Source organism: Cetorhinus maximus, chromosome 2, assembly GCF_964194155.1.
Source record: "Cetorhinus maximus chromosome 2, sCetMax3.hap1.1, whole genome shotgun sequence".
In the NCBI taxonomy this organism is placed as follows: domain Eukaryota; kingdom Metazoa; phylum Chordata; class Chondrichthyes; order Lamniformes; family Cetorhinidae; genus Cetorhinus; species Cetorhinus maximus.
Window position 1 is genome coordinate 11,621,154 of NC_135880.1, and position 22,442 is coordinate 11,643,595.

The following is a 22,442-nucleotide window of genomic DNA, read 5'->3' on the forward strand; positions in this document are numbered from 1 at the left end:
CTAGGTTAACCAGCGCTCATACTGCTGATTGCTATCCCGGACCTCTGCTTGTAGTGAAGATGAGGAGGCATTGAGTGAAGAGAGCCTTGAGCTTGGCTGTGACACTCTCCTTGGACAAAAACTTGCCAGCCTTTACCTTCTACCCTTCTAAGCTGACACACATTAAGTGTGACGACAAGAACTGTGCACTATCAAATCATAGAGTCAAAAAACACAGGAGGACACCATTCACCCCTTCATGCCTGTGTTGGTTCTCTTAAAGGGCTACCATTTAGCCTCAGTTCTTTGCACTTTTCCTATAGCCCTGAAATTTTTTCCATTTTAAGTAGAGATGCAATTCCTTATTTAAGTGACTATTGAATCTGCTTCCACTGCCCCCTCAGCCAGTGAATTCTAGATCATCATAATTCCCTGGGTAAAATCTTCTGTGTTTTTTTTAATCAATTATTTTACATCTGGCTACTGACTTCCTGGCAGCGGAACAGTTTCCCCCTGTGTACTCTGTCAATGCAATTGATCATTTGAAACACCCCTGTCAAATCTCCCCTAATGTCCTCTGCTCTAAGGTTCAGCCCAGTTCTCTAGTCTCTCCACACAATTGAAGACCTTCATTCCTGGTAAACCACCTCTGCACCCTCGCCAAGGCCTTGACACCCTTCCTGCAGTGAGTTACCCTGAACTGGATGCGATACATCAGCTGAGGCCTAACCAGTGGTGTATAAAGATTTAGCATAACTCTGCTTCCATTTGTAAAGCCAAGGATCTTGCACGTGGTTTTTAACAGTCTGCTCAACTTATATTTTTACGGATTTGCTTTTCCTGGGATGCCTAGTCGTGGAGAACTGACTGGTGCGTCTTCTCCTTGTGCAGATTCCTGTTACAGATGGTGGGGATCCTCCTAGAGGACATCGTGAACAAACAGCTGAAAGTGGATATGAATGAACAGCAGCATTCCTTTTACTGTCAGCAGGTTGGCACTCTGCTGATGTGCCTCATACATATCTTCAAGTCAGGTAAAGTCACCAGTCCTTCCTGGAAGCCATTTTACTAGTTGAAATATTTTTGCGATATTTTAATAAATGCCAGCACTGGTCTTGTGTTTATGCTTGGGCCATCACTCGAATACATTCAACTGAAGAAGGCTGCTTGGTACATTTGAACTTCTTCCATGATTAATGTATTCTTATTCCAGCCTTATTTTCTGCTGAGTAGAGTGAGTAGGTTGGGCCTGTACTGATTGGAGTTTAGAAGAATGAGAGGTGACCTTATTGAAACATATAAGATGCTTGGGGGGCTTGACAGGGTAATTGCTGAGAGGTTGTTTCCCCTTGTGGGAGAGTCTAGGACCAGAGAGCAAAACCTGAGAGTAAGGGAGCGCCCATTTAAGACAGAGGTGAGGAGGAATTTCTTCTCTGAGGGTAGTGAATCTGTGGAATTCTTTACCGCAGAGGGCTGTAGAGGCTGGGTCGTTAAGTATATTCAAGGCTGAGATAGACAGATTTTCAATCAGTAAGGGAATCAAGGGTTATGGGAAAGGCAGGAAAGTGGAGTTCAGATTATCAGATCAGCCATGATCTCATTGATGGGCTTAATGGCCTACTTCTGCTCCTACGTCTTATGATCTTATGAATGGGCAGGGCTTTGGATGAATGTCCCAACTGAAAGACGGCATTGCGGATGATGCAGCACTTTCTCAGTACCTTTGAGTCATGAGGTGATGGGTTCAGGCGCCATTCCAAAGCCTTGAACTCCTGAATCTGGGCTGATGCTTCCTGTGTGTTACTGAGGGGAGTGCTGTATTATCGGGGGTCCCATATTTCACACCAGACGTTGAACTGGGGCCCTGTCTGCCCCCTTAGGTGGATGTAAACGATCCCATACCACTATTTTGAAGAGGAGCATGAGGGTTCTCCCTGATGTCCGAAAAAATATATATCCCTCAATCAACATCGCTAATGAGTGTTAGATTCATCTAGTCATTATTGCCATTGCTGCTCCTGGGAGCTTTCTGTGTACAAACCTACATTGCAACAGTGATTACACTTCAAAAATACTTCACAGACTGCTAAGAACTTTGGGGACCCTGAGGTCATGAAAGGCGCTATATAAATGCATTTTTTTTTTCCTCAGGGATGTTTCGAAGAATTACTGCAGCTACCACCAGATTGATTGTGGGGAATGGCTCTGATGGGAGCTTTTACACATTGGAGAGCTTGAATGCTTTGGTTCAGTCCATAATTCCCACTCACCCGTCCCTGGTGCTGCTTTGGTGCCAAATCCTGCTGCTCGTGAACTACACAAATTACAGCTGGTGGTCAGAGGTGCATCAGACCCCGAAGTAAGTAACAAAAGGTTCTCGAGTCCCTGTGAAGCATAGCCGCATCTGCACTTGGTGTCCCTTACGTTTGAAAAATCTGTCTGAGCGCAAAAGGAATAAAGCTGATAAAATACATTGACTCTTTGTTCTGCAGCATTGTGTTCGGTTCCCTCTACAGCTTCCACCCTCCTCATCTCTTTAATCTCCTCCAGCCTTACAATGCTCTGTGATCTCTACCCTCCCCCCAGCTCACCCCTGGTACACCCCCCCCACTTTCTTTTTTTCAAAATGTTTTTTAATATTTATTTTACAATAGCCATTTTCTCTCTTTATTTACACATCGTGTCCCCCATAGAACCTGGAGAGGAAATCTGTGGGTGGGGGTATTTCTGTTTCATGGAAGTAACGCATGATGTGTGTCCGCTGCTTCCACACTTTAATAGTTTCTTCAAGATCCTTTTTACCCTTAATCACCAAGTCGATAATCCGGGGGTCAGTTACGTGGGCATTTTTCATGAACATTTCCCGTACTTTATCCCGTCCCTGTTTCACTGTGATATCCAGGTAGAATTTATGTACTTGACCGAACCCACCACACAGGCACCCCCAGCCGCCGCCGCCGCCATCTTCAGCCGAGCCCCCCACTTTCTTCACCCACTATTAGTGGCTGTGCCTTCATTTGCTGAGGCCCTAAGCTCTGGAGTTCCCACCTTAAACGTCTCCACCTCTCCCTTCTTTAAGATGCTACTTAAAATTACCTCTCTAACCAAATGTTTGGTACCCTGTAGTAATGCCTCCTCCTTTGGCTTGGTGCCATTTTTTGTTCAACTGTTCTCTGGTACATGACTAGCTTTGTCAGTTTCATTCATGTGCTTGCACTCCATCACTCTTGCTCTATCCCTTTCAGTCGTGTGAGCGCCCCCTGTCGGCCACGCACTCAGACCCTGCTCATGTTCTTCCACTCATGGCATGCTCATACCCTATTGGTTGCGGTGTTCTCGTGCCTGGCACACTCCCGCCCTTCTGGTCACAGTGAGCTTGTGCCCTTCTGCATGTGACATGCTTGCAGCTTGTTAGTCGTGTGCCATGCCATTCCACTCACGGTACGCATGCACCAGTCCACTCCCAACATGCTTGTGCCCATCTGCTCACAACCCTTCTGCTTGTGGCGTGCTCGCATCCTGTTGGTCACACACCGGCGCTTTTCTGCTTGCGGTATGCTGAAACCCTGTTAGTTGTGGTGCTTATGTCCTTTTGCTTGTAGAATGCTCGTTATCTCTGCGTGTGGTGTGCTCGTGCCCTTCCTCTACTATAGAGCAGTAGATTAAAGCAGCTAATGTTATAATGATTAGCTACTCTTTCTTTTTTAAATAAAAAGGGTATTGTGGTTATCTGTTCATGAGAGGTTACATTGTTCCTGTGCAGAGCAATTCACTTGGTTGCCTCCCATACCAGTGACCTCACCATCCATCCTCCTTGATCAATGGAAATATTGTGAGAACATTATCAGTTCCAACTTATACAACATCCTGATTTGGGCATAGGTTGTTCAGTCCGACTCTCCCTCTCCCGTCCCTCCCAGTCTGTGACTGAGCAGACTGTGTGCTTGTTTTCCTGTCCTCCCAATTACTTTGTTTTATTCGTTCATGGGATGTGGGCGATGCTGGCTAGGCCAACGTTTGTTAACCATCCCTAGTTGCTCTTAAGGAGGTGGTGGTGAGCAGCCTTCTTGAACCGCTGCAGTCCATGTGGTGGAGGTACACCCACAGTGCTGTTAGGAAGGGAGTTCCTAGATTTTGATCCAGTAACAGTGAAGGAATGGTGACACAGTTCCAAGTCAGGATAGTGTGTGGCCTGGATGGTGATGGTGTTCCCATGTGTTTGCTGCCCTTGGCCTTCTAGATGGTAGAGGTTCTGGGTTTGGAAGGTGCTATCAAAGGAGGCTTGGTGAGTTGTTGCAGTGTGTCTTGTATGTAGCACACACCTGCTCTTGTAGTCACAGTATTTATATGGCTAGTCCAGTTCAGTTTCTGGTCGAGGTAGCCCCCAGGGTATTGATAGTGAGGGATTCAGTGGTGGTTAGATTCTCTCTTGGTGGTCATTGTCCAGCACTTGTGTGACGCAAATGTTACTTGCTACTTCTAACCCAAGTCTGAATGCTGTCCAGGTCTTGCTGCCCCTTGACACAGACTGCTTCAGTAGCTGAGGAGTTGCAAATAGTAGGGAACATTATGCAATCATCAGCAAACATCCCCACTTCAGACCTTATGATGGAGGGAAGGTCATTGATAAAGCAGCTGAAAATGGTTGGGCCCGGGCCACTACCCTGAGGACCTCCTGCAGTGATGTGTTGGGACTGAGATGATTGGCCTCCAACAACCACAACCATCTTCCTTTGTGCTAGGTGTTGCTCCGGGTAATGGAGAGTTTTTTCCCTCATTCCCATGGACCTCAATTTTGATAGGGCTCCTTGATGCCCCATTGGGTCAAATGCTGTCTTGCCTCATGAGTTCAGATCTTATGTCCATGTTTGGAACAAGGGGTTGTATATAGACCCCCAAACTGTAGTGGTGATGTTGGGAATGGCATTAAACAGGAAATTAGAGAGCATGCAATAAAGGAACATCTGTAATTATGGGTGACTTTAATCTGCATATAGGTTGGGCAAATCAAATTAGTAACAATACCGCAGAGGAGGAATTCCTGGAGTGTATATGGGATGGTTTTCTGGACCAACACATTGAGGAACCAACTAGAGAACAGGCCACCCTCGACTGGGTATTGTGTAATGAGAAAGGAATAATTGGCAATCTAGTTGTGCGAGGCCCCTTGGGGATGAACGACCATAATATGATAGAATTCTTCATCAAGATGGAGAGTGACGTAGTTGATTCTGAGACTAGGGTCCTGAATCTTAATAAAGGAAACTACGATGGTGTGAGACGCGAGTTGGCTATGATGGATTGGGAAACGTTACTTAAAGGGATGACGGTGGATAGGCAATGGCAAACATTCAAAGAGCACATGGATGAACTGCAACAATTGTTTATTCCTGTCTGGCGCAAAAGTAAAACAGGAAAGGTGGCCAAACCATGGCTTACAAGGGAAATGAGAGATAATATTAGATCCAAGGAAGAGGCATACAAATTAGCCAAAAAAAAAACAACAGACCTGAGGATTGGGAGCAGTTTAGAATTCAGCAAAGGGGGACCAAGGGATTGATTAAGAAGGGGAAAATAGAGTATGAGAGTAAGCTTGCAGGGAACATAAAAACTGACTGTAAAAGTTTCTATAGGTATGTGAAGAGAAAAAGATTGGTGAAGACAAATGTAGGTCCCTTACAGTCTGAAATGGGGAACAAAGAAATGGCTGACCAACTAAATACATACTTTGGTTCTGTCTTCGCAAAGGAGGACACCAATAACATACCAGAAATATTGGGGAACACAGGGTTTAGTGAGATGGAGGAACTGAAAGAAATCAGTACTAGTATGGAAATGGTGTTGGGGAAATTGATGGGATTGAAGGCCGATAAATCCCCGAGGCCTGATAATCTACATCCCAGAGTACCTAAGGAAGTGGCCCTAAAAATAGTGGATGCATTGGTGGTCATCATCCGAGATTCCATAGACTCTGGAACAGTTCCTCCAGATTAGAGGGTAGCTAATGTAACTCCACTATTTAAAAAGGGAGGTAGAGAGAAAACTGGGAATTATAGACCAGTCAGCCTGACGTTGGTAGTGGGGAAAATTCTAGGGTCCATTATAAAAGATTTAATAGCTGAGCACTTGGAAAACAGTGGCAGAATCGGACAGAGTCAGCATGGATTTACGAAAGGGAAATCATGCTTGACAAATTCACTGGAATTTTTCGAGAATGTAACTAGTAGAGTTGATGAGGGGGAGCCAGTGGATGTGGTTTATTTGGACTTTCAGAAGGCTTTTGACAAAGTCCCACATAAGTGTGTAAAATTAAAGCGCATGGGATTGGGGGTACTGTATTGAGATGGATAGAAAACTGGTTGGCAGACAGGAAACAAAGAGTAGGAATAAAGGGGTCTTCTTCCAAATGGCAGGCAGTGACTAGTGGGATACTGCAGGGATCAGTACTGGGACTCCAGCTATTCACAATATATATTAATGATTTAGATGAGGGAACTAAATGTAATATCTCCAAATTTGCAGATGACACAAAGCTGGGTGGGAGGGTGAACTGTGAGGTGGATGCAGAGCTGCTTCAGTGTGATTTGGACAAACTGAGTGAGTGGGCAAATGCATGGCAGATGCAATATAATGTGGATAAATGTGAGGTTTTGGTAGCAAAAACAGGAAGGCAGATTATTACCTGAATGGCTATAAATTGAGAGGGGGGAATGTGCAAGGAGACCTGGGTGTCCTCGTACACCAGTCGCTGAAGATAAGCATGCAGGTGCAGCAGGCAGTAAAGAAGGCAAATGCTATGTTGGCCTTCATAGCGAGAGGATTTGAGTACAGGAGCTGCAATTATAGAAGCCTTGGTGAGACCACACTTGGAATATTGTGTGCAGTTTTGGTCTCCTTATCTGAGGAAGGATGTTCTTGCTATAGACGGAGTGCAGCGAAGGTTTACCAGACTGATTCCTGGGATAGCGGGACTGACATATGAGGAGAGATTGAGTTGATTAGGATTATATTTGCTGGAGTTCAGAGGAATGAGGGGGGATCTCATAGAAACCTATAAAATTCTAACAGGACTAGTCAGGGTAGATGCAGGAAGGATGTTCCCGATGGTGGGGGAGTCCAGAACCAGGGGTCACAGTCTGAGGATATGGGTAGACCATTTAGGACTGAGATGAGGAGAACTTTCTTCACCCAGAGAGTGGTGAGCCTGTGGAATTTGCTACCACAGAAAGCAGCTGAGGCCAAAACATTGTATGTTTTCAAGAAGGAGTTCGATATAGCTCTTCGGGCGAAAGGGATCAAAGGGTGTGTGTGGAGGTGTGTAAAAACAATAACAATAGGGTAATTATATTAGGTGATTTCAACTTTAATTGGAATAGACATAGTGTTAAGGACTTGGATTGAGTGGATTTCTTGAAAGGTGTACAGGAGAACTTTTTAGATCAATATGTAGAAGGTCCAACAAGGGACCGCACAGTGCTGGACCTAATTCTGGGGAATGAAGCCAGACAGGTGGCTGAGGTGGTGGTGCAGGAGCATTTTAGTGATAGCGATCACAACATGGTACAATTTAAGCTTGTTATGGACAATGAAATAGACAAATTGCAAAAAAATGTTTTGGGTTGAGGGAGAGCGGATTTTAGTAAAATAAGGTAAGACCTGGCCAGGGTAGACTGGGGACAGCTACTTGTGGTGAAATCTACAAAGGAACAGTGGGGAGCGTTCAAAAAGGAAATGTGGAGGGTACAGGCTCAACATGTTCCCTCTAGGGTGATAGGAAGGAGTAACAAGCCCAGAGAACCATGGATGACCAGAGATATTCAGGATACGATGAAAAGGAAAAGAGGTACAAGGGTAGCAAATCAGTGGAGGCATTAGTGGAGTACAGAAAGTGCAGAGTGGAGCTTAAGAAAGCAATTAGGAGAGCAAAGAGGGAATATGAGATAGCTCTGGCTGGTAAAAGTAGGGAAAATCCCAAGATATTCTATAAGTATATCAATGGGAAGAGGATAACCAGGGAAAGAGTAGGGCCCATTAGGGACCAAGGGGGCAATCTATGGGTGGAGCCAGAGGACATCGCTAGAGTGTTGAACGAATACTTCACACCCATCTTCACCCAAGAGAATGAGGATGAAGGTATGAAACTCGGGGAGAGAGACTGCAAGGTTCTTGGGCAAATTGATATAGGGAGTGACAAGGTATTGGAGGTGTTGGCAGGCTTAAAAGTGGAAAAATCTCCAGGTCCGGATGATTTGTGTCCTAGACTGCTTAGGGAGGCAAGGGAGGAGATCGCAGTGGCTCTGACGCAAATTTTTAATTACTCTCTGGTCATGGGGGAGGTGCCAGAGGACTGGAGAACAGCTAATGTGGTTCCGCTATTTAAGAAGGGTTGTAGAGATAAGCCAGGGAACTACAGGCCAATGAGTCTCACGTCAGTGGTAGGGAAACTATTGGAGAAAATTCTGAAGGAGAGAATCTATCTCCACTTGAAGAGGTAAGGTTTGATCAGGGATAGTTGGCATGGCTTTGTCAGAGGGAGGTCATGCCTAACAAATTTGATTGAATTTTTTTGAGGAGGTGACCAGGTGTGTAGATGAGGGTAGTGTAGTTGATGTAGTTTATATGGATTTCAGCAAAGCCTTTGACAAGGCCCCACATGGGAGACTAATAAAGAAGGCAAATGCATATGGGATACAGGGTAATTTGATAAGGTGGATTCAAAATTGGCTTAGTTGTAGGAGGCAGTGGGTGATGACAGAAGGATGCTTTAGTGACTGGAAGCCAGTGTCCAGTGGCGTACCACAGGGATCTGTTCTGTGTCCCCTATTATTCGTCATTTATATAAACGACATAGATGACTATGTGGGGGGTAGGATTAGTAAGTTTGCGGATGCCACAAAGATTGGCCGGGTGGTTAACAGTGAGGTTGAGTGTCTTGGGCTACAGGAAGATATAGACAGGATGGTCAAATGGGCAGATAAGTGGCAGATGGAATTTAACCCTGAAAAGTGTGAGGTGATACACTTTGGAAGGAGTAATTTGACAAGGAAGTATTCAGTGAACTGCATGACACTAGGAAGTTCTGAGGAACAAAGCGACCTTGGCGTGTGTGTCCATAGATCTCTGAAGGCGGAGGGGTATGTTAGTGGGGTAGTGAAAAGGGCATATGGTACACTTGCCTTTATCAATCGAGGCAAAGATTACAAAAGTAGGGAGGTCGTGTTGGAGTTGTATGGAACCTTGGTGAGGCCACAGCTGGAGTACTGTGTGCAGTTCTGGTTGCCACATTATAGGAAGGATGTGATTGCACTGGAGGGTGTGCAGAGGAGATTCACCAGGATGTTGCCTGGGATGAAACATTTAAGTTATGAAGAGAGATTGGATAGACTTGGGATGTTTTTGTTGGAGCAGAGAAGACTGAGGGGCGACCTGATCGAGGTGTACAAGATTGTGAGGGGCATGGACAGGGTGGATAGGGAGTGGCTGTTCCCCTTAGTTGACGGGTCAGTCACGAGGGGACAAAAGTTCAAGATGAGGGGCAGGAGGTTTAGAGGGAATGTGAGGAAAAACAAAAGGTACGAATAAGCACTGTCAGTAGTTACATGGGAACAAGTTTTATGATATGTCCCTCCCAGCACAAAACTTCGCAGGTGAGGAATTCAGGTGTGGAAGTCTACTCCTGATTACTAGGCTGAAATGAGGCCAGGAGCCAAGTGACTCTGGAACCAAAACTGAGCACCAATGAGCAGGTTAATTTTGTGTAAGTGTCGCTTGATGGCATGGTTGACGACACCTTCCATCACTTTACTGATGATCGAGTGTGGGGCAATAATTGACCAGATTGGATTTGTCCTGCTTTTTGTGAACAGGGCATAGCTGGTCAATTTTCCATATTGTCGGTAGATCCCAGTGTTGTAGGTTATTATGTAAAAGCCCTTAGTTGTATCATGTGACTATCTCCAGTATTTACAACCCATGTTGCTGCTTTGAGGAAAGATTTTATTTTATTAGAATAGTGCTGTTTCTTTCGCGTGATCTCATCCTTTTTTTAAAACACAGGAGACACAGCTTGTCCAGCACTAAGTTGCTGAGTCCTCAGATATCTGAAAATGAAGATTCAAAATCTGCTTCTAAGCTGGGTGTGTGCAATAGAGAAATAGTTCGAAGAGGAGCTCTCATTCTTTTCTGTGATTATGTGGTAAGATTCATTAACAGTTCCTTTTGAGTTTTAAAGCAAAAGATTATGATTTTGCCAATCTACACGCGTCATACAGAAGAATCATTAGCTTAGTTGGTATAATATTCAATCTCTTGGTTTTCTCTCTCTGTTGCCTTCCATATTTTGATCTGTACGCTTATAACATAAGAGCAGGAATAGGCTTGCGGTCTACTGGGGTAACTCAGCCGTTTTGTTTGTGGAAAGCATCTTTTTTATCTCAATTTCCAGTTCTTATCTTTACAACTGCAGAGGGCCATTTGACCCATTGAGCTCGCTCCAACGTTCTGTAACAGCAAGCGGCCATTCTATTTCTAGTTCTCGATCTGTTCCCCATGTCCTGCAATTGGTTGAAACGCAGGCAGTTCGATCCATCGTACCTTGCTTCACCACTTTATTAAGTTACAGCAATTCTTCATCTTTTTGATCTCAGTTTCCTGCTCTTTCTACATAACTTCTCAGTCGTAACAGGAGTAAAATCCGGCCTCTTGAGTCTGTTCTATTGTTTTGAATATATGGAGGCATATATAATTCTAAGTGCAGTTAACAAAAATGAAGAACATAAGCAGTGCTTTCCATTGTTTGTGAGAGATTGGGCTAATTTGTATATATTTTTTAATTCTTTCATGGGATGTAGGCATCGCTGGCTAGGCCAGCATTTATTGCCCATCCCTAATTGCCCTTGAGAAGGTGGTGGTGAGCCGCCTTCTTGAACTCCTACAGCCCATGTGGTGTAGATACTTCCACCGTGCTGTTGGGGAGGGAGTTCCAGGTTTATGATCCACTGACAGTTAACAATGTCAATCATAAAACAGTAGATTTCTGCCATCTGTTGTTCCAGTGTCAAAATCTTCACGATTCTGAGCACCTGACTTGGCTGATAGTCAATCATGTTCAAGACCTCATCAATCTTTCTCATGAGCCTCCGGTACAAGATTTTATCAGTGCTATTCATCGTAACTCTGCTGCCAGTGGGCTTTTTATTCAAGCTATCCAGTCCCGATGTGACAATCTTGCAACAGTAAGTACAGTCTTCCCCAGAATATGTGCTATCAATACTTCTGTACTATTAACCCATTTACTGAACTCTTCAAGCTCCCCAGTGACTAACTGGCGTTAGGCTGGTGAGCATCTGAGTATCTGAACTATACATACTATGAAGTTAGAATTTCTGTCTCTGCTGATCTGGTTGAATTCAACCTTGGTAGGGTTAGGGGCACTACAGTCGTGCACAGAGGTTGGAGAGAATCAAAAGGGTCTTGCTGCACCAATTATCATTTTGGCTGTTGCTAATAACAAAAACTTTACTATCAGGGTAGGCGGGCTTATAGACAAAATCAATGAGAGGGCTGATGGATTCGGGATGCCCACCATATCAACAGGCTTGAACTGTGAGCAGTACGGTTAACCCTCAGATATTCTATGGAGCAGGAGATGTGGCTGTGTTGTGGGGTAGACACACTGGTTGTGTAGGCCCACAAATGTTTATGATGATGTTTCTTATCTTCCCCTGATTCAGAGGGTACTAGAGAGAGTCAGCATTGAAAGACCAATAGTGATTCCGATGACCCTTTACCAGCCTCTCAAAACCCACATTTCTTGGACACCTTGGCATTGAACAGTGTCTGGGGTGATTTCGCTCACTGCCAATTTCTTTCACTTTTCTCGTGACTGTTGGTGTCCAATTGTCTAATTATATCCAGCCAGATCCATTAGGTGGCTCAGTATTGAGTGGCAGTGATTACTGGACCTTCATCTGTAGTGGATTATTTGCTTGCTTCACGCATGACCCCTGCCTGTAACATACCAAGTGGAAACAATCTCTCCAGTGAGGCCTATGGCCCCTGACCTGGTCCAGACAGGGACATAAAGACCAGCCTGTGCTGTAAATTCTATGTTGTGCATGAGCCTTCTCCTAACCCACTTCATCTAATAATGCCAACGTAGCCTTTCTATTTCTTTCGCCCTCCTGTGTTTACCTAGCTTCCCCTTTAAATGTGTCTATGCTATTCACTTCAGCTACTCCCTGTGGTATCAATTCCACATTCTCATCACTCTTTGGGTAAAGAAGCTTTTTTCTGAATTCCTTTATTGGGTTTATTTCTTCAGTTTGAATCTTAATGACTTTTCTTCCACCACCCCTCTCCCCTCTTGTAGCCAACCATGTTGAAGAAGACCCTGCAGTGCTTGGAGGGGATCCACCTCAGCCAGTCAGGGGCGGTCTTGATGCTGTATATCGACAAGCTCATCAGTACACCTTTCCGAGTGCTGGCACGGATGGTGGACACCCTGGCTTGCCGGCGAGTTGAGATGCTTTTGGCAGAAAGCTTGCAGGTAACATTGAAACTTGCATTCAATTTAGTCTGCAACTAGCACACTTAGCCCCGATTAGCCGTTTACTCCTGATGCATGCGTATAATTTCCTTGTGTACTTTCAACTGAAGTCACTTCTGCACATGATGTGCAGAGGTATGTTATGGGAGTACAGGTTACAGCACACAGCTTCGCAGACCAGACGTATTAGGAATTCAAATGCAGAGGTCGGCCTGCTCGAGTATATTTTTTTACAACAAGAAGTTGCGATTATGCCGTGTCTTTAACTTAGTTAAACATCCTAAGGCACTTCACAGGAGTGTCATGAAACCAAATTTCAAAGCGAGCCACATAGGGAGATATTCGGGCAGATGACTCGAGCTTGGTCAAAAAAGTCTGTTGTAGGATGGTTTTGAAGAAGTGAAGAGTGGCCAAGAGTTTTAGGGAGAGAATTGCAGAGCTCGGGGCTTAGACAGCTCAAAGAATGGCCACCAGTGGTGGATGAAAAAAATCAAGGATGCACAAGAGGCCAGAATTGGAGGAGTGAGGATATCATGGAGGGTTGTTAGGCCGGAGGAGATTTCAGCGATAGGGAGGGATGAGGTCATGAAAGGATTTGAAAACAAGGATGAGAATTTTACAATCAAGGGGCTACTTCACCGGGAGTCAATGTAGTTCAACGAGCACAGGAGTGATGGGTGTCAGGACTTGGTGTGATGCAGTCAGCAGATCTTTGGATGAGCTGAAGTTTCGGGAGAGTGCAAGATAGGAGGCCAGTCAAAAGAACATTGTTTTTGCATTTCCAGACCTAATTATTCCAATGTTAGGATGTTCAGCAGTAGATGGGCTGAAGCAAGTGCCAAGATGGGTCTTATTATGGAGGTGGAAGGAGAAGATATGGGGCATACCAATTAGGAACAGGAGTACACCCCTCGAGCCTGCTCCTCCATTCAATAAGATCACGGCTAATCTAATTGTAACCTCAACTCCACATTCCCACCTACCCCGATAACCGTTCACCCCCTTGCTTATCAAGAATCTATCTACCTCGGCCTTAAACCTATTAACTCTGCGTCCACTGCCTTTTGAGGGAGCTCCAAAGATTCATGACCCTCAGAGAAAAAATTTCTTCTCATCTCCATCTTAAATGGGTGACCCCTTATTTTTAAAGTGACCCCTAGTCCTAGATTCTCTCACAAGAGGAAACATCCTGTCCACATCTACCCTGTCAAGACCCCTCAGGACCTTTAATGTTTCAACATTAACAAGGCCACATTTCGTGCTTGTTCCTAGTTGCCCACTAAAGGTGGTGGTGCTGATTGGCCTTCCCTTGTTGAAAAAATAAGAAATGCTTGCATTTATGCAGCACATTTCAAGACCTCATGATGGCACAAAGCGCCTTACGGGTAATGAGGGACACTTGAGGTGTAGCCACTGTTGTACTATAGGGAACGGGACAGACAATTTCTGCACAGCAAGCCCCCACAAACAGCAGTGTGATAATGATCACACTTTCAGTCATATAAGATAAAAGCAAAATACTGAGGATGCTGAAAATCTGAAACAAAAACAGGAAAATGCTGGAAAAAAAACTCAGGTCTAGCAGCATCTGTGGAGAGAGAAACAGAGTTAACGTTTTGAGTCCGTATGACCCTCTGAAGATGGGTCATACGGACTTGAAACGTTAGCACTTTAAGTCATGCTGGCTGCTGAGGGATAAATATTGACCAAGATACCAGGGAGAACTTCCCAGTTTCTTTTCTGCATTGAGCAATTGGTTCTTTTGTCTCCATCTGAGAGGCCAGACAGGGTCTGATTTAACGGTTCATCTGAACACATAGCACTCCCTCAGTATTGCACTGGCGAATCAGCCGAAATTTTGTGCTCAAGTCTCTGAAGTGAATTTGAACTCTCAGCCTTCTGACTCAGAAGCAAACCGCTGCTGTCATCCATCTTGTCATTAAGTGGGGAATTCCAGAATCCAGACGCAGGCTCCCAACTTGAACAGTTTTCCAGCTGTTAAAAAATTGTGTGAACCAGTAATCAGGAGTAGACTTCCAGACCCGAATTCCTCATCTGCGAAGCTTTGTGCTGGGAGGGACATATCATAAAGTTTGTTCCCATGTAACTACTGACAGTGCTTATTCGAACCTTTTGTTGCTATGTTTAATATACTTTTTGGCTTTTTTGTGTGTGGGCGGGGGGTGGAAATTCGTTTTAACTATGCACAAAAAAGCAATTGTTGAAAGAAGAATAATTGGAAGTATTAAAACAGGTAGTGTAGAACTTGAATATTGTTCAAAAGCGAGACATGTTGCCGAAGCTTTTCATCTTGCGCTCATCAGGACAAATGCAAGAATGCCAAATTTCAAATGATCACAATTTATACTACAGGAGAAAAGGATGCTGATTAGTTGGCAGGTTAACTCTGGCTGAGGCGTTACTATGGAGAAAGCAATGGGGAACTATAGGCTCCCCAAGCTTGCCGGTAATTCAAAAAAGTTGTAAGACTTGAACATATTCGTTTTGTTTGCAGAGAACAGGTCCTTGCGTAAGAATGTATGTTGCTTCTAGCAAGGATAAATGAGACACATTATGAGCTTGACTGATTTTCTTAACTTGGTTGTTAGTGTAGCTATTAGTGCACTGAGGATTGTTGCGATCAACTAAATGTTGAAATTTAGTATTCTTATCTTAGTCCTCATGAGTGCAATACAAAAAGCTTTTCAGCAATATTAAAACGTTTTAATTCCTCTAATTCCGATATTCCTGATCTTTGTCGCCTGTTGAATGGGCTGTCAACAATGGCCTTCAGCTCAGGCCAGTAATGAGGCTGCGAGTCCAGTCTGGATGAAGGTGGCCCTTCAGCCTACTTGATTTTGCCCCTCTAGAAAGCCAACCCTGTCGCCTTCCTTTTCATGTCAGGACAGAGATGAGGCATCAGGTTAGCATCCCAGCCCAAAAAATGGCATCTCTGACTGCTCATTATACGAGAAAGGAAGTGAATCTCGAAGTGGATGAGTGTGAAATCAGAGACATTATGATAAATGAATGGAACACTTTAGATAATTTAGTTTAACCAATAGATGAAATAAAGCACCTGGGCCCAACATGATACATCCTTGGATCCTGAGGGACATAAACAAAATTGCTGAAGCACTCGGAATTATATTTGAGTTTGAATGTGTGCCATGAAACTGGAGATTGATCAATGTAGTACTCATTTTTTTTTTTAAAAGGGTAGACTGAGCTAATCTGGCATATTACAGGCCAGTTAGCACATTATCAATGTTAGGGACACTTGGAGTCTTTAAGGATAAATTTATAACATATCTAGGTAAAGGGGGAATAGAAGCTACCACCATGCTCCAAGAACCTCTGTAACAAGACATGGTAGGTGGAGAAATGCAGTGGATGTTGTGTACAAAGGTTTTAGGGAAGCCTTGGGCCCTTCGTCAAAACATGGGGGATTTTACAAATGAGTGTTTAAAACTGCAGAGAACAAAGGACAGAGGTAGGGACAGACCCGCACAATAAACACAAACTTCAATTTCATAAATGGATAACAAGATGGTGAAACGGCAGAAGTGAATTTAGCACGAGATAATAGGCATGTTGCGAGAAATTTGAGAACTCAAAGACACTTGCATGATATGCACAATGTGAATAACTTAGAGGTGGGAGAATGAGACATGTAAAAAAGAAAGCATTAAAAAAATTCAGACAAAGTGAAGCAGGCTGCAGCAATCTAGGAACAGGAAAAAAGCAGAAGCAGAAATACCTGGAAAAACTCAGCAGGTCTGGCAGCATTGGCGGAGGAGAGCACAGTTGATGTTTCAAGTCCTCGTGACCCTTCAACAGAACTAAGTAAAATCAGGAAAGGCGTGAAATATAAGCTGCTTTAAGGAGGGGGGGTTTGTTGGGACAAGCAGCCAGTGATAGGAGGAAATAACCAAAAGCTGTCACAGACAAAAGAACAAAGAGGTGTTGAAGGTGGTGATATTATCTAAAGGAATGTGCTAATTAAGAGTATAAGACAGGACAGATAAGGTACAGATAGCTCTAGTGGGGGTGAGGGAATACTAAAAGGTAGAAATAAACAACGGTGGAAATACATTTAAAATTAAAAAAAGGAAAAAAGCAGGCTGTCAGCAAGGGTGCAGACTGCCCACATTGCCGGCATGGAGGGTGAATGCCACTATTCTGTCCAGAGAAGCTGCCTGATTTGCTGAGAGCTTTTGTTTTGTTTGAGATTTACAACATCAGCCATGATTTGTTATGAACTAACATTAAAATAAAGATCCTCTCTTTTTAGAATAGTGTTGCCCAAGTGCCACGTGAAGAGTTGGAAAGGATTCAGCGTTATCTACAGACCACTTGCCTTGCTCAGAGGTAGAAAACCTTGTGTTTGTTGGCTTTTGAGTTCAGCCAGTTTATGCTGGGGTAATGATGGGAGGGAGAAGGAGCCATTATGTTTATCATCAGTGCCTCTGGGCTAGTGAGGGATTAAAAAAAGTAGCTACTTTTGTTGGAAATTGCGGGGCTGTGACTTGTCTTGGTGGTGTCGGGGCTGTGCCTCGCCTGAACCCGGGCGGTGTCGGGGCTGCGCCTCGCCTGAACCCGGGCGGTGTCGGGGCTGCGCCTCGCCTGAACCCGGTCGGTGTCGGGGCTGCGCCTCGCCTGAACCCGGGCGGTGTCGGGGCTGCGCCTCGCCTGAACCCGGGCGGTGTCGGGGCTGCGCCTCGCCTGAACCCGGGCGGTGTCGGGGCTGCGCCTCGCCTGAACCCGGGCGGTGTCGGGGCTGCGCCTCGCCTGAACCCGGGCGGTGTCGGGGCTGCGCCTCGCCTGAACCCGGGCGGTGTCGGGGCTGCGCCTCGCCTGAACCCGGGCGGTGTCGGGGCTGCGCCTCGCCTGAACCCGGGCGGTGTCGGGGCTGCGCCTCGCCTGAACCCGGGCGGTGTCGGGGCTGCGCCTCGCCTGAACCCGGGCGGTGTCGGGGCTGCGCCTCGCCTGAACCCGGGCGGTGTCGGGGCTGCGCCTCGCCTGAACCCGGGCGGTGTCGGGGCTGCGCCTCGCCTGAACCCGGGCGGTGTCGGGGCTGCGCCTCGCCTGAACCCGGGCGGTGTCGGGGCTGCGCCTCGCCTGAACCCGGGCGGTGTCGGGGCTGCGCCTCGCCTGAACCCGGGCGGTGTCGGGGCTGCGCCTCGCCTGAACCCGGGCGGTGTCGGGGCTGCGCCTCGCCTGAACCCGGGCGGTGTCGGGGCTGCGCCTCGCCTGAACCCGGGCGGTGTCGGGGCTGCGCCTCGCCTGAACCCGGGCGGTGTCGGGGCTGCGCCTCGCCTGAACCCGGGCGGTGTCGGGGCTGCGCCTCGCCTGAACCCGGGCGGTGTCGGGGCTGCGCCTCGCCTGAACCCGGGCGGTGTCGGGGCTGCGCCTCGCCTGAACCCGGGCGGTGTCGGGGCTGCGCCTCGCCTGAACCCGGGCGGTGTCGGGGCTGCGCCTCGCCTGAACCCGGGCGGTGTCGGGGCTGCGCCTCGCCTGAACCCGGGCGGTGTCGGGGCTGCGCCTCGCCTGAACCCGGGCGGTGTCGGGGCTGCGCCTCGCCTGAACCCGGGCGGTGTCGGGGCTGCGCCTCGCCTGAACCCGGGCGGTGTCGGGGCTGCGCCTCGCCTGAACCCGGGCGGTGTCGGGGCTGCGCCTCGCCTGAACCCGGGCGGTGTCGGGGCTGCGCCTCGCCTGAACCCGGGCGGTGTCGGGGCTGCGCCTCGCCTGAACCCGGGCGGTGTCGGGGCTGCGCCTCGCCTGAACCCGGGCGGTGTCGGGGCTGCGCCTCGCCTGAACCCGGGCGGTGTCGGGGCTGCGCCTCGCCTGAACCCGGGCGGTGTCGGGGCTGCGCCTCGCCTGAACCCGGGCGGTGTCGGGGCTGCGCCTCGCCTGAACCCGGGCGGTGTCGGGGCTGCGCCTCGCCTGAACCCGGGCGGTGTCGGGGCTGCGCCTCGCCTGAACCCGGGCGGTGTCGGGGCTGCGCCTCGCCTGAACCCGGGCGGTGTCGGGGCTGCGCCTCGCCTGAACCCGGGCGGTGTCGGGGCTGCGCCTCGCCTGAACCCGGGCGGTGTCGGGGCTGCGCCTCGCCTGAACCCGGGCGGTGTCGGGGCTGCGCCTCGCCTGAACCCGGGCGGTGTCGGGGCTGCGCCTCGCCTGAACGCGGGCGGTGTCGGGGCTGCGCCTCGCCTGAACGCGGGCGGTGTCGGGGCTGCGCCTCGCCTGAACCCGGGCGGTGTCGGGGCTGCGCCTCGCCTGAACCCGGGCGGTGTCGGGGCTGCGCCTCGCCTGAACCCGGGCGGTGTCGGGGCTGCGCCTCGCCTGAACCCGGGCGGTGTCGGGGCTGCGCCTCGCCTGAACCCGGGCGGTGTCGGGGCTGCGCCTCGCCTGAACCCGGGCGGTGTCGGGGCTGCGCCTCGCCTGAACCCGGGCGGTGTCGGGGCTGCGCCTCGCCTGAACCCGGGCGGTGTCGGGGCTGCGCCTCGCCTGAACCCGGGCGGGGTCGGGGCTGCGCCTCGCCTGAACCCGGGCGGGGTCGGGGCTGCGCCTCGCCTGAACCCGGGCGGGGTCGGGGCTGCGCCTCGCCTGAACCCGGGCGGGGTCGGGGCTGCGCCTCGCCTGAACCCGGGCGGGGTCGGGGCTGCGCCTCGCCTGAACCCGGGCGGGGTCGGGGCTGCGCCTCGCCTGAACCCGGGCGGGGTCGGGGCTGCGCCTCGCCTGGTGAATTCATGTTTGAATAGACTTGATGAGACAAGATATTTTGAACGCAGTCTAGCCTTAGACTCGGTCTGCTTATAAAAGTCTCCCTTAAGCTTGAGGAGTAATAATTTTTTCTTTTCTTTCAGACACCAAAGATTGTACTCCCTGCTGGACAGGTTCCGTACAACAGTTGCAGCTGACACAGTTAGCCCGTCACCAATCGTGACCTCTCACCCGCTGGATGGGGACAAGCTATCCTCCATGGAATCTATTGTTGTGGATAAAGTGAGGACACTAGGGCAGTGGGATTAAGATTTCCCTTTGGGCCTTTTGAAGATTCGCATTAAATTGAGTGAGAATAGCTGAGGCTGGTTCTGCTCATAGACTAGTTGGTTCCGTTGTGTTGCAGCATCAGTAGATGCTGGTGAGGGTAGACTCAACAACATTTCTTTTAATGAAAGGTTCCATTTGTTTCTGAAAAAAATTGTCTTTTGTGAACCTTTTTGGATGGAAGCAACTCATGACCTTCAAGAAGGAAGAACTTTTTTACACAGAGGGTAGTGGGTGTCTGGAATTCGCTGCCCAAGTTGGTGGTAGAGGCAGAAACTTTAAACTCTTTTAAAAAGTACCTGGGTCTGCACCTAAAGTGCTGTAAGCTGCAGGGCTATGGGCCGGGTGCAGGAAGGTGGGATTAGAAAGGGCACCTGGGTTTCCTCGGGCTGGCATTGACAAGATGGGCCGAATGGCCTCCTTCTGTGCTGTAACTTTTCTATGGTTCTAAGGTTTTAACAAAATGTCTGGATTTGATGGTGTGAATTGTGAGAGATAGAGAGAGAGTGTTCCCTTGTTGGTGAGTTAGTAATCATAGGCTATTAACCACAAAAGATGAGGAGAGCAGTTCGGAGAAGTGTCTTTGTTCCAAATGTTGATAGACCACAGTGTTTTGTTACTGCTAATGTTTGAGACTATTGCATCTTTTAAGGGAAAAGTGGGTACATATTTGAATCAAAGGAAGATGTAAGTATTAATGGTGTGTTTTACAGTGGGATTAGTTTTGGATTGCTCTACCGAAGAGTTAGCACAGACTCCAAGGGCCAAATGGTGTCCTTCTGTGTTGTGAACCTCTATGATCTAACTGCCTTTGGGCAGTGATTTCAAACTGTTTTGTGTTGAAGGCATCTGTGAGTACTGACACACTCCTGTGAAATCATTAGCCTAAAACTTCTGAAATGACTCATTAGGATTTGAATGTGTTCCACATAATGTTTCTGGTATCCAGCATAAAGAATTGTTGGCACAGGTAAGTTCCTTACATGGAAGTGAAACATAGCCTCCGGTACAAAGTAACCTGAAATGTAATGATTTTCAGGGCGATCAGTAAACCCATTATTCTCATTAGGTGTCAGCTGTGGCTCAGTGGGTAGCTCTCTCATCTCTGAGTCGGATGGTTATGAGTTCAAGTCCCATCCCAGACTTGAGCCCAAAAATCAAGCTTGACAATTCAGTGCAGTACTGAAGGAGTGCTGCACTGTCAGAGGTACCATCTTCGGATGAGAAGTTAAACCAAGGCCCTGCCTACTATTTCAGCTGGATGTATTGCAAAGAAAACAGGGGAGTTATCCTGGCCAATATTTATCCACCAATCAATGTCATAAAAATAGATTATCTGCTTATTATCACATTGCTGTTTGTGGGAGGTTTCTGTGCTCAAATTGGCAGCTGCATTTCCTGCATTACAACAGTGACTATATTTCAAAAAGTACTTAATTGGCCTTAGAGTGCTTTAAGACATCCAGTGGTCATGAAAGATGTTGTATAAACGCAAGTCTCTTTTTTTAAGTACAGTAGAGATAGCGACTGCGGTTCTACAGATGTTCACTTAACAAAGCATCATGACATGAGCAGCAAGTAGGCTCTTTCTCCAGAGTAGTAAATATGTAGAGTATCAGTCTGACCTCTCCCTGTGTACTTTTTAGTGCCGTTGGACAGAATGACTTGGGACTCCTTTCCTATCCTGCTGATTCGGGGAAAATAGCGTAGGACTTGGGGGAGGGGAGAGCTGGAGATTCTCAAGGGGCAAAAAAAAAAAATCCTTTTTGCAAAGATTGCTTATCCTCCATTTCCCCTATCCTTTGTATCAAAGATCTATTAATTTTCAGCCTCCTGTAAGCAGCCAAGAGCAGCAAGTTAACCTTTAGAATGGTTACAGCATAGAAGGAGGCTATTTGGCCCTCTGTGTCTGTGCTGGCCCTCTTGACTGTAATATTGGAAAGTTCTTAAATTACCTCTGATAACAGTGAACAAGAATTATGTGGTGGGTAAGGAATACTTCCTTCTATGACCAGACTCGAAGTCCCTGTCAAGTTAAATATGCTTATTCTGTTTTCCTGTGTTACAGGACTGGTATGTATCACTTATTAAATGGCAGTGCTGCAGCAAGTTAAATACTGCTTTAATGGAGTGCACAGAATTACTTGATAAACTTCCTGAAGATGACCTCCGCTCTGTCATGACAACTAAGGTAATGGCTTGTTCAGGCTGTGCAGGATTAGTATTCCTGTTTCTTTCTTTTACCACCCATACACATGGGGAATTGAGCCCAGGTTCAACATTTTGCATTTGTACAGTGCCATAAAGCAAAAGGCTGAATTGCTTCATGGGAGAGTGACAAAAAAAATTAATGCTGAGACAGAGATGGAAATATTAGAAGGGGTCAAAAACTTGGTCCAAGAGGTTGATTTTTAGAGGATCCTATAGTGGGAGACCTCCAGTGCCTGTAGGTCACATGCTATCTTCTGCCATTTCTTCACACTTGGTTGAAAATGTGACTCAAGTTTTGCTGCCAAAATAATGGCAAGTTCAATGGCTCTTATTGTTATTAATGTAAAAATTGTCCAGCAAATTGCGGCAAGGAAGTTGATGCCCTGTGGATTGTGAATCTCCACAGATTTCTGGAGAATTTGTGCCTTTCGATCTTCACCTGCCTGGAATACAGCAGTTTGAGGCTTGTTGAAGGGCACTACACATTTGTTTGAGTGCTACTGGGTATGTGCAACGAACAACTATTGTTAATCCAGTGCCTTTATCAACATCCCACTTCTAAGCCGAGAGTTGGCTGAAAAGTAACATGGCAACAGCAAAGGACTGATTGGTGTATCCGTGGTACCATTTTTGAACATTGGTTGAAATTCTCAAA

At 47.2% G+C, this 22,442-nt stretch overlaps 1 protein-coding gene across 4 annotated transcripts in view; it reads left to right on the forward strand.

The window, feature by feature from the left end:
• The window catches only part of htt (huntingtin), a 231,156-nt gene that overhangs the window by 159,865 nt on the left and 48,849 nt on the right, over nucleotides 1-22,442 (forward strand). For all 4 annotated transcript variants that reach the window (XM_078561165.1, XM_078561183.1, XM_078561173.1 and 1 more), the window contains 8 exons: nucleotides 871-1,013; nucleotides 2,131-2,338; nucleotides 10,036-10,174; nucleotides 11,034-11,213; nucleotides 12,350-12,526; nucleotides 16,821-16,897; nucleotides 19,393-19,531; nucleotides 21,645-21,767. In XM_078561165.1, coding sequence (XP_078417291.1) covers nucleotides 871-1,013; nucleotides 2,131-2,338; nucleotides 10,036-10,174; nucleotides 11,034-11,213; nucleotides 12,350-12,526; nucleotides 16,821-16,897; nucleotides 19,393-19,531; nucleotides 21,645-21,767 — 1,186 coding nt within the window. The remainder of the gene's footprint in view (nucleotides 1-870; nucleotides 1,014-2,130; nucleotides 2,339-10,035; nucleotides 10,175-11,033; nucleotides 11,214-12,349; nucleotides 12,527-16,820; nucleotides 16,898-19,392; nucleotides 19,532-21,644; nucleotides 21,768-22,442) is intronic.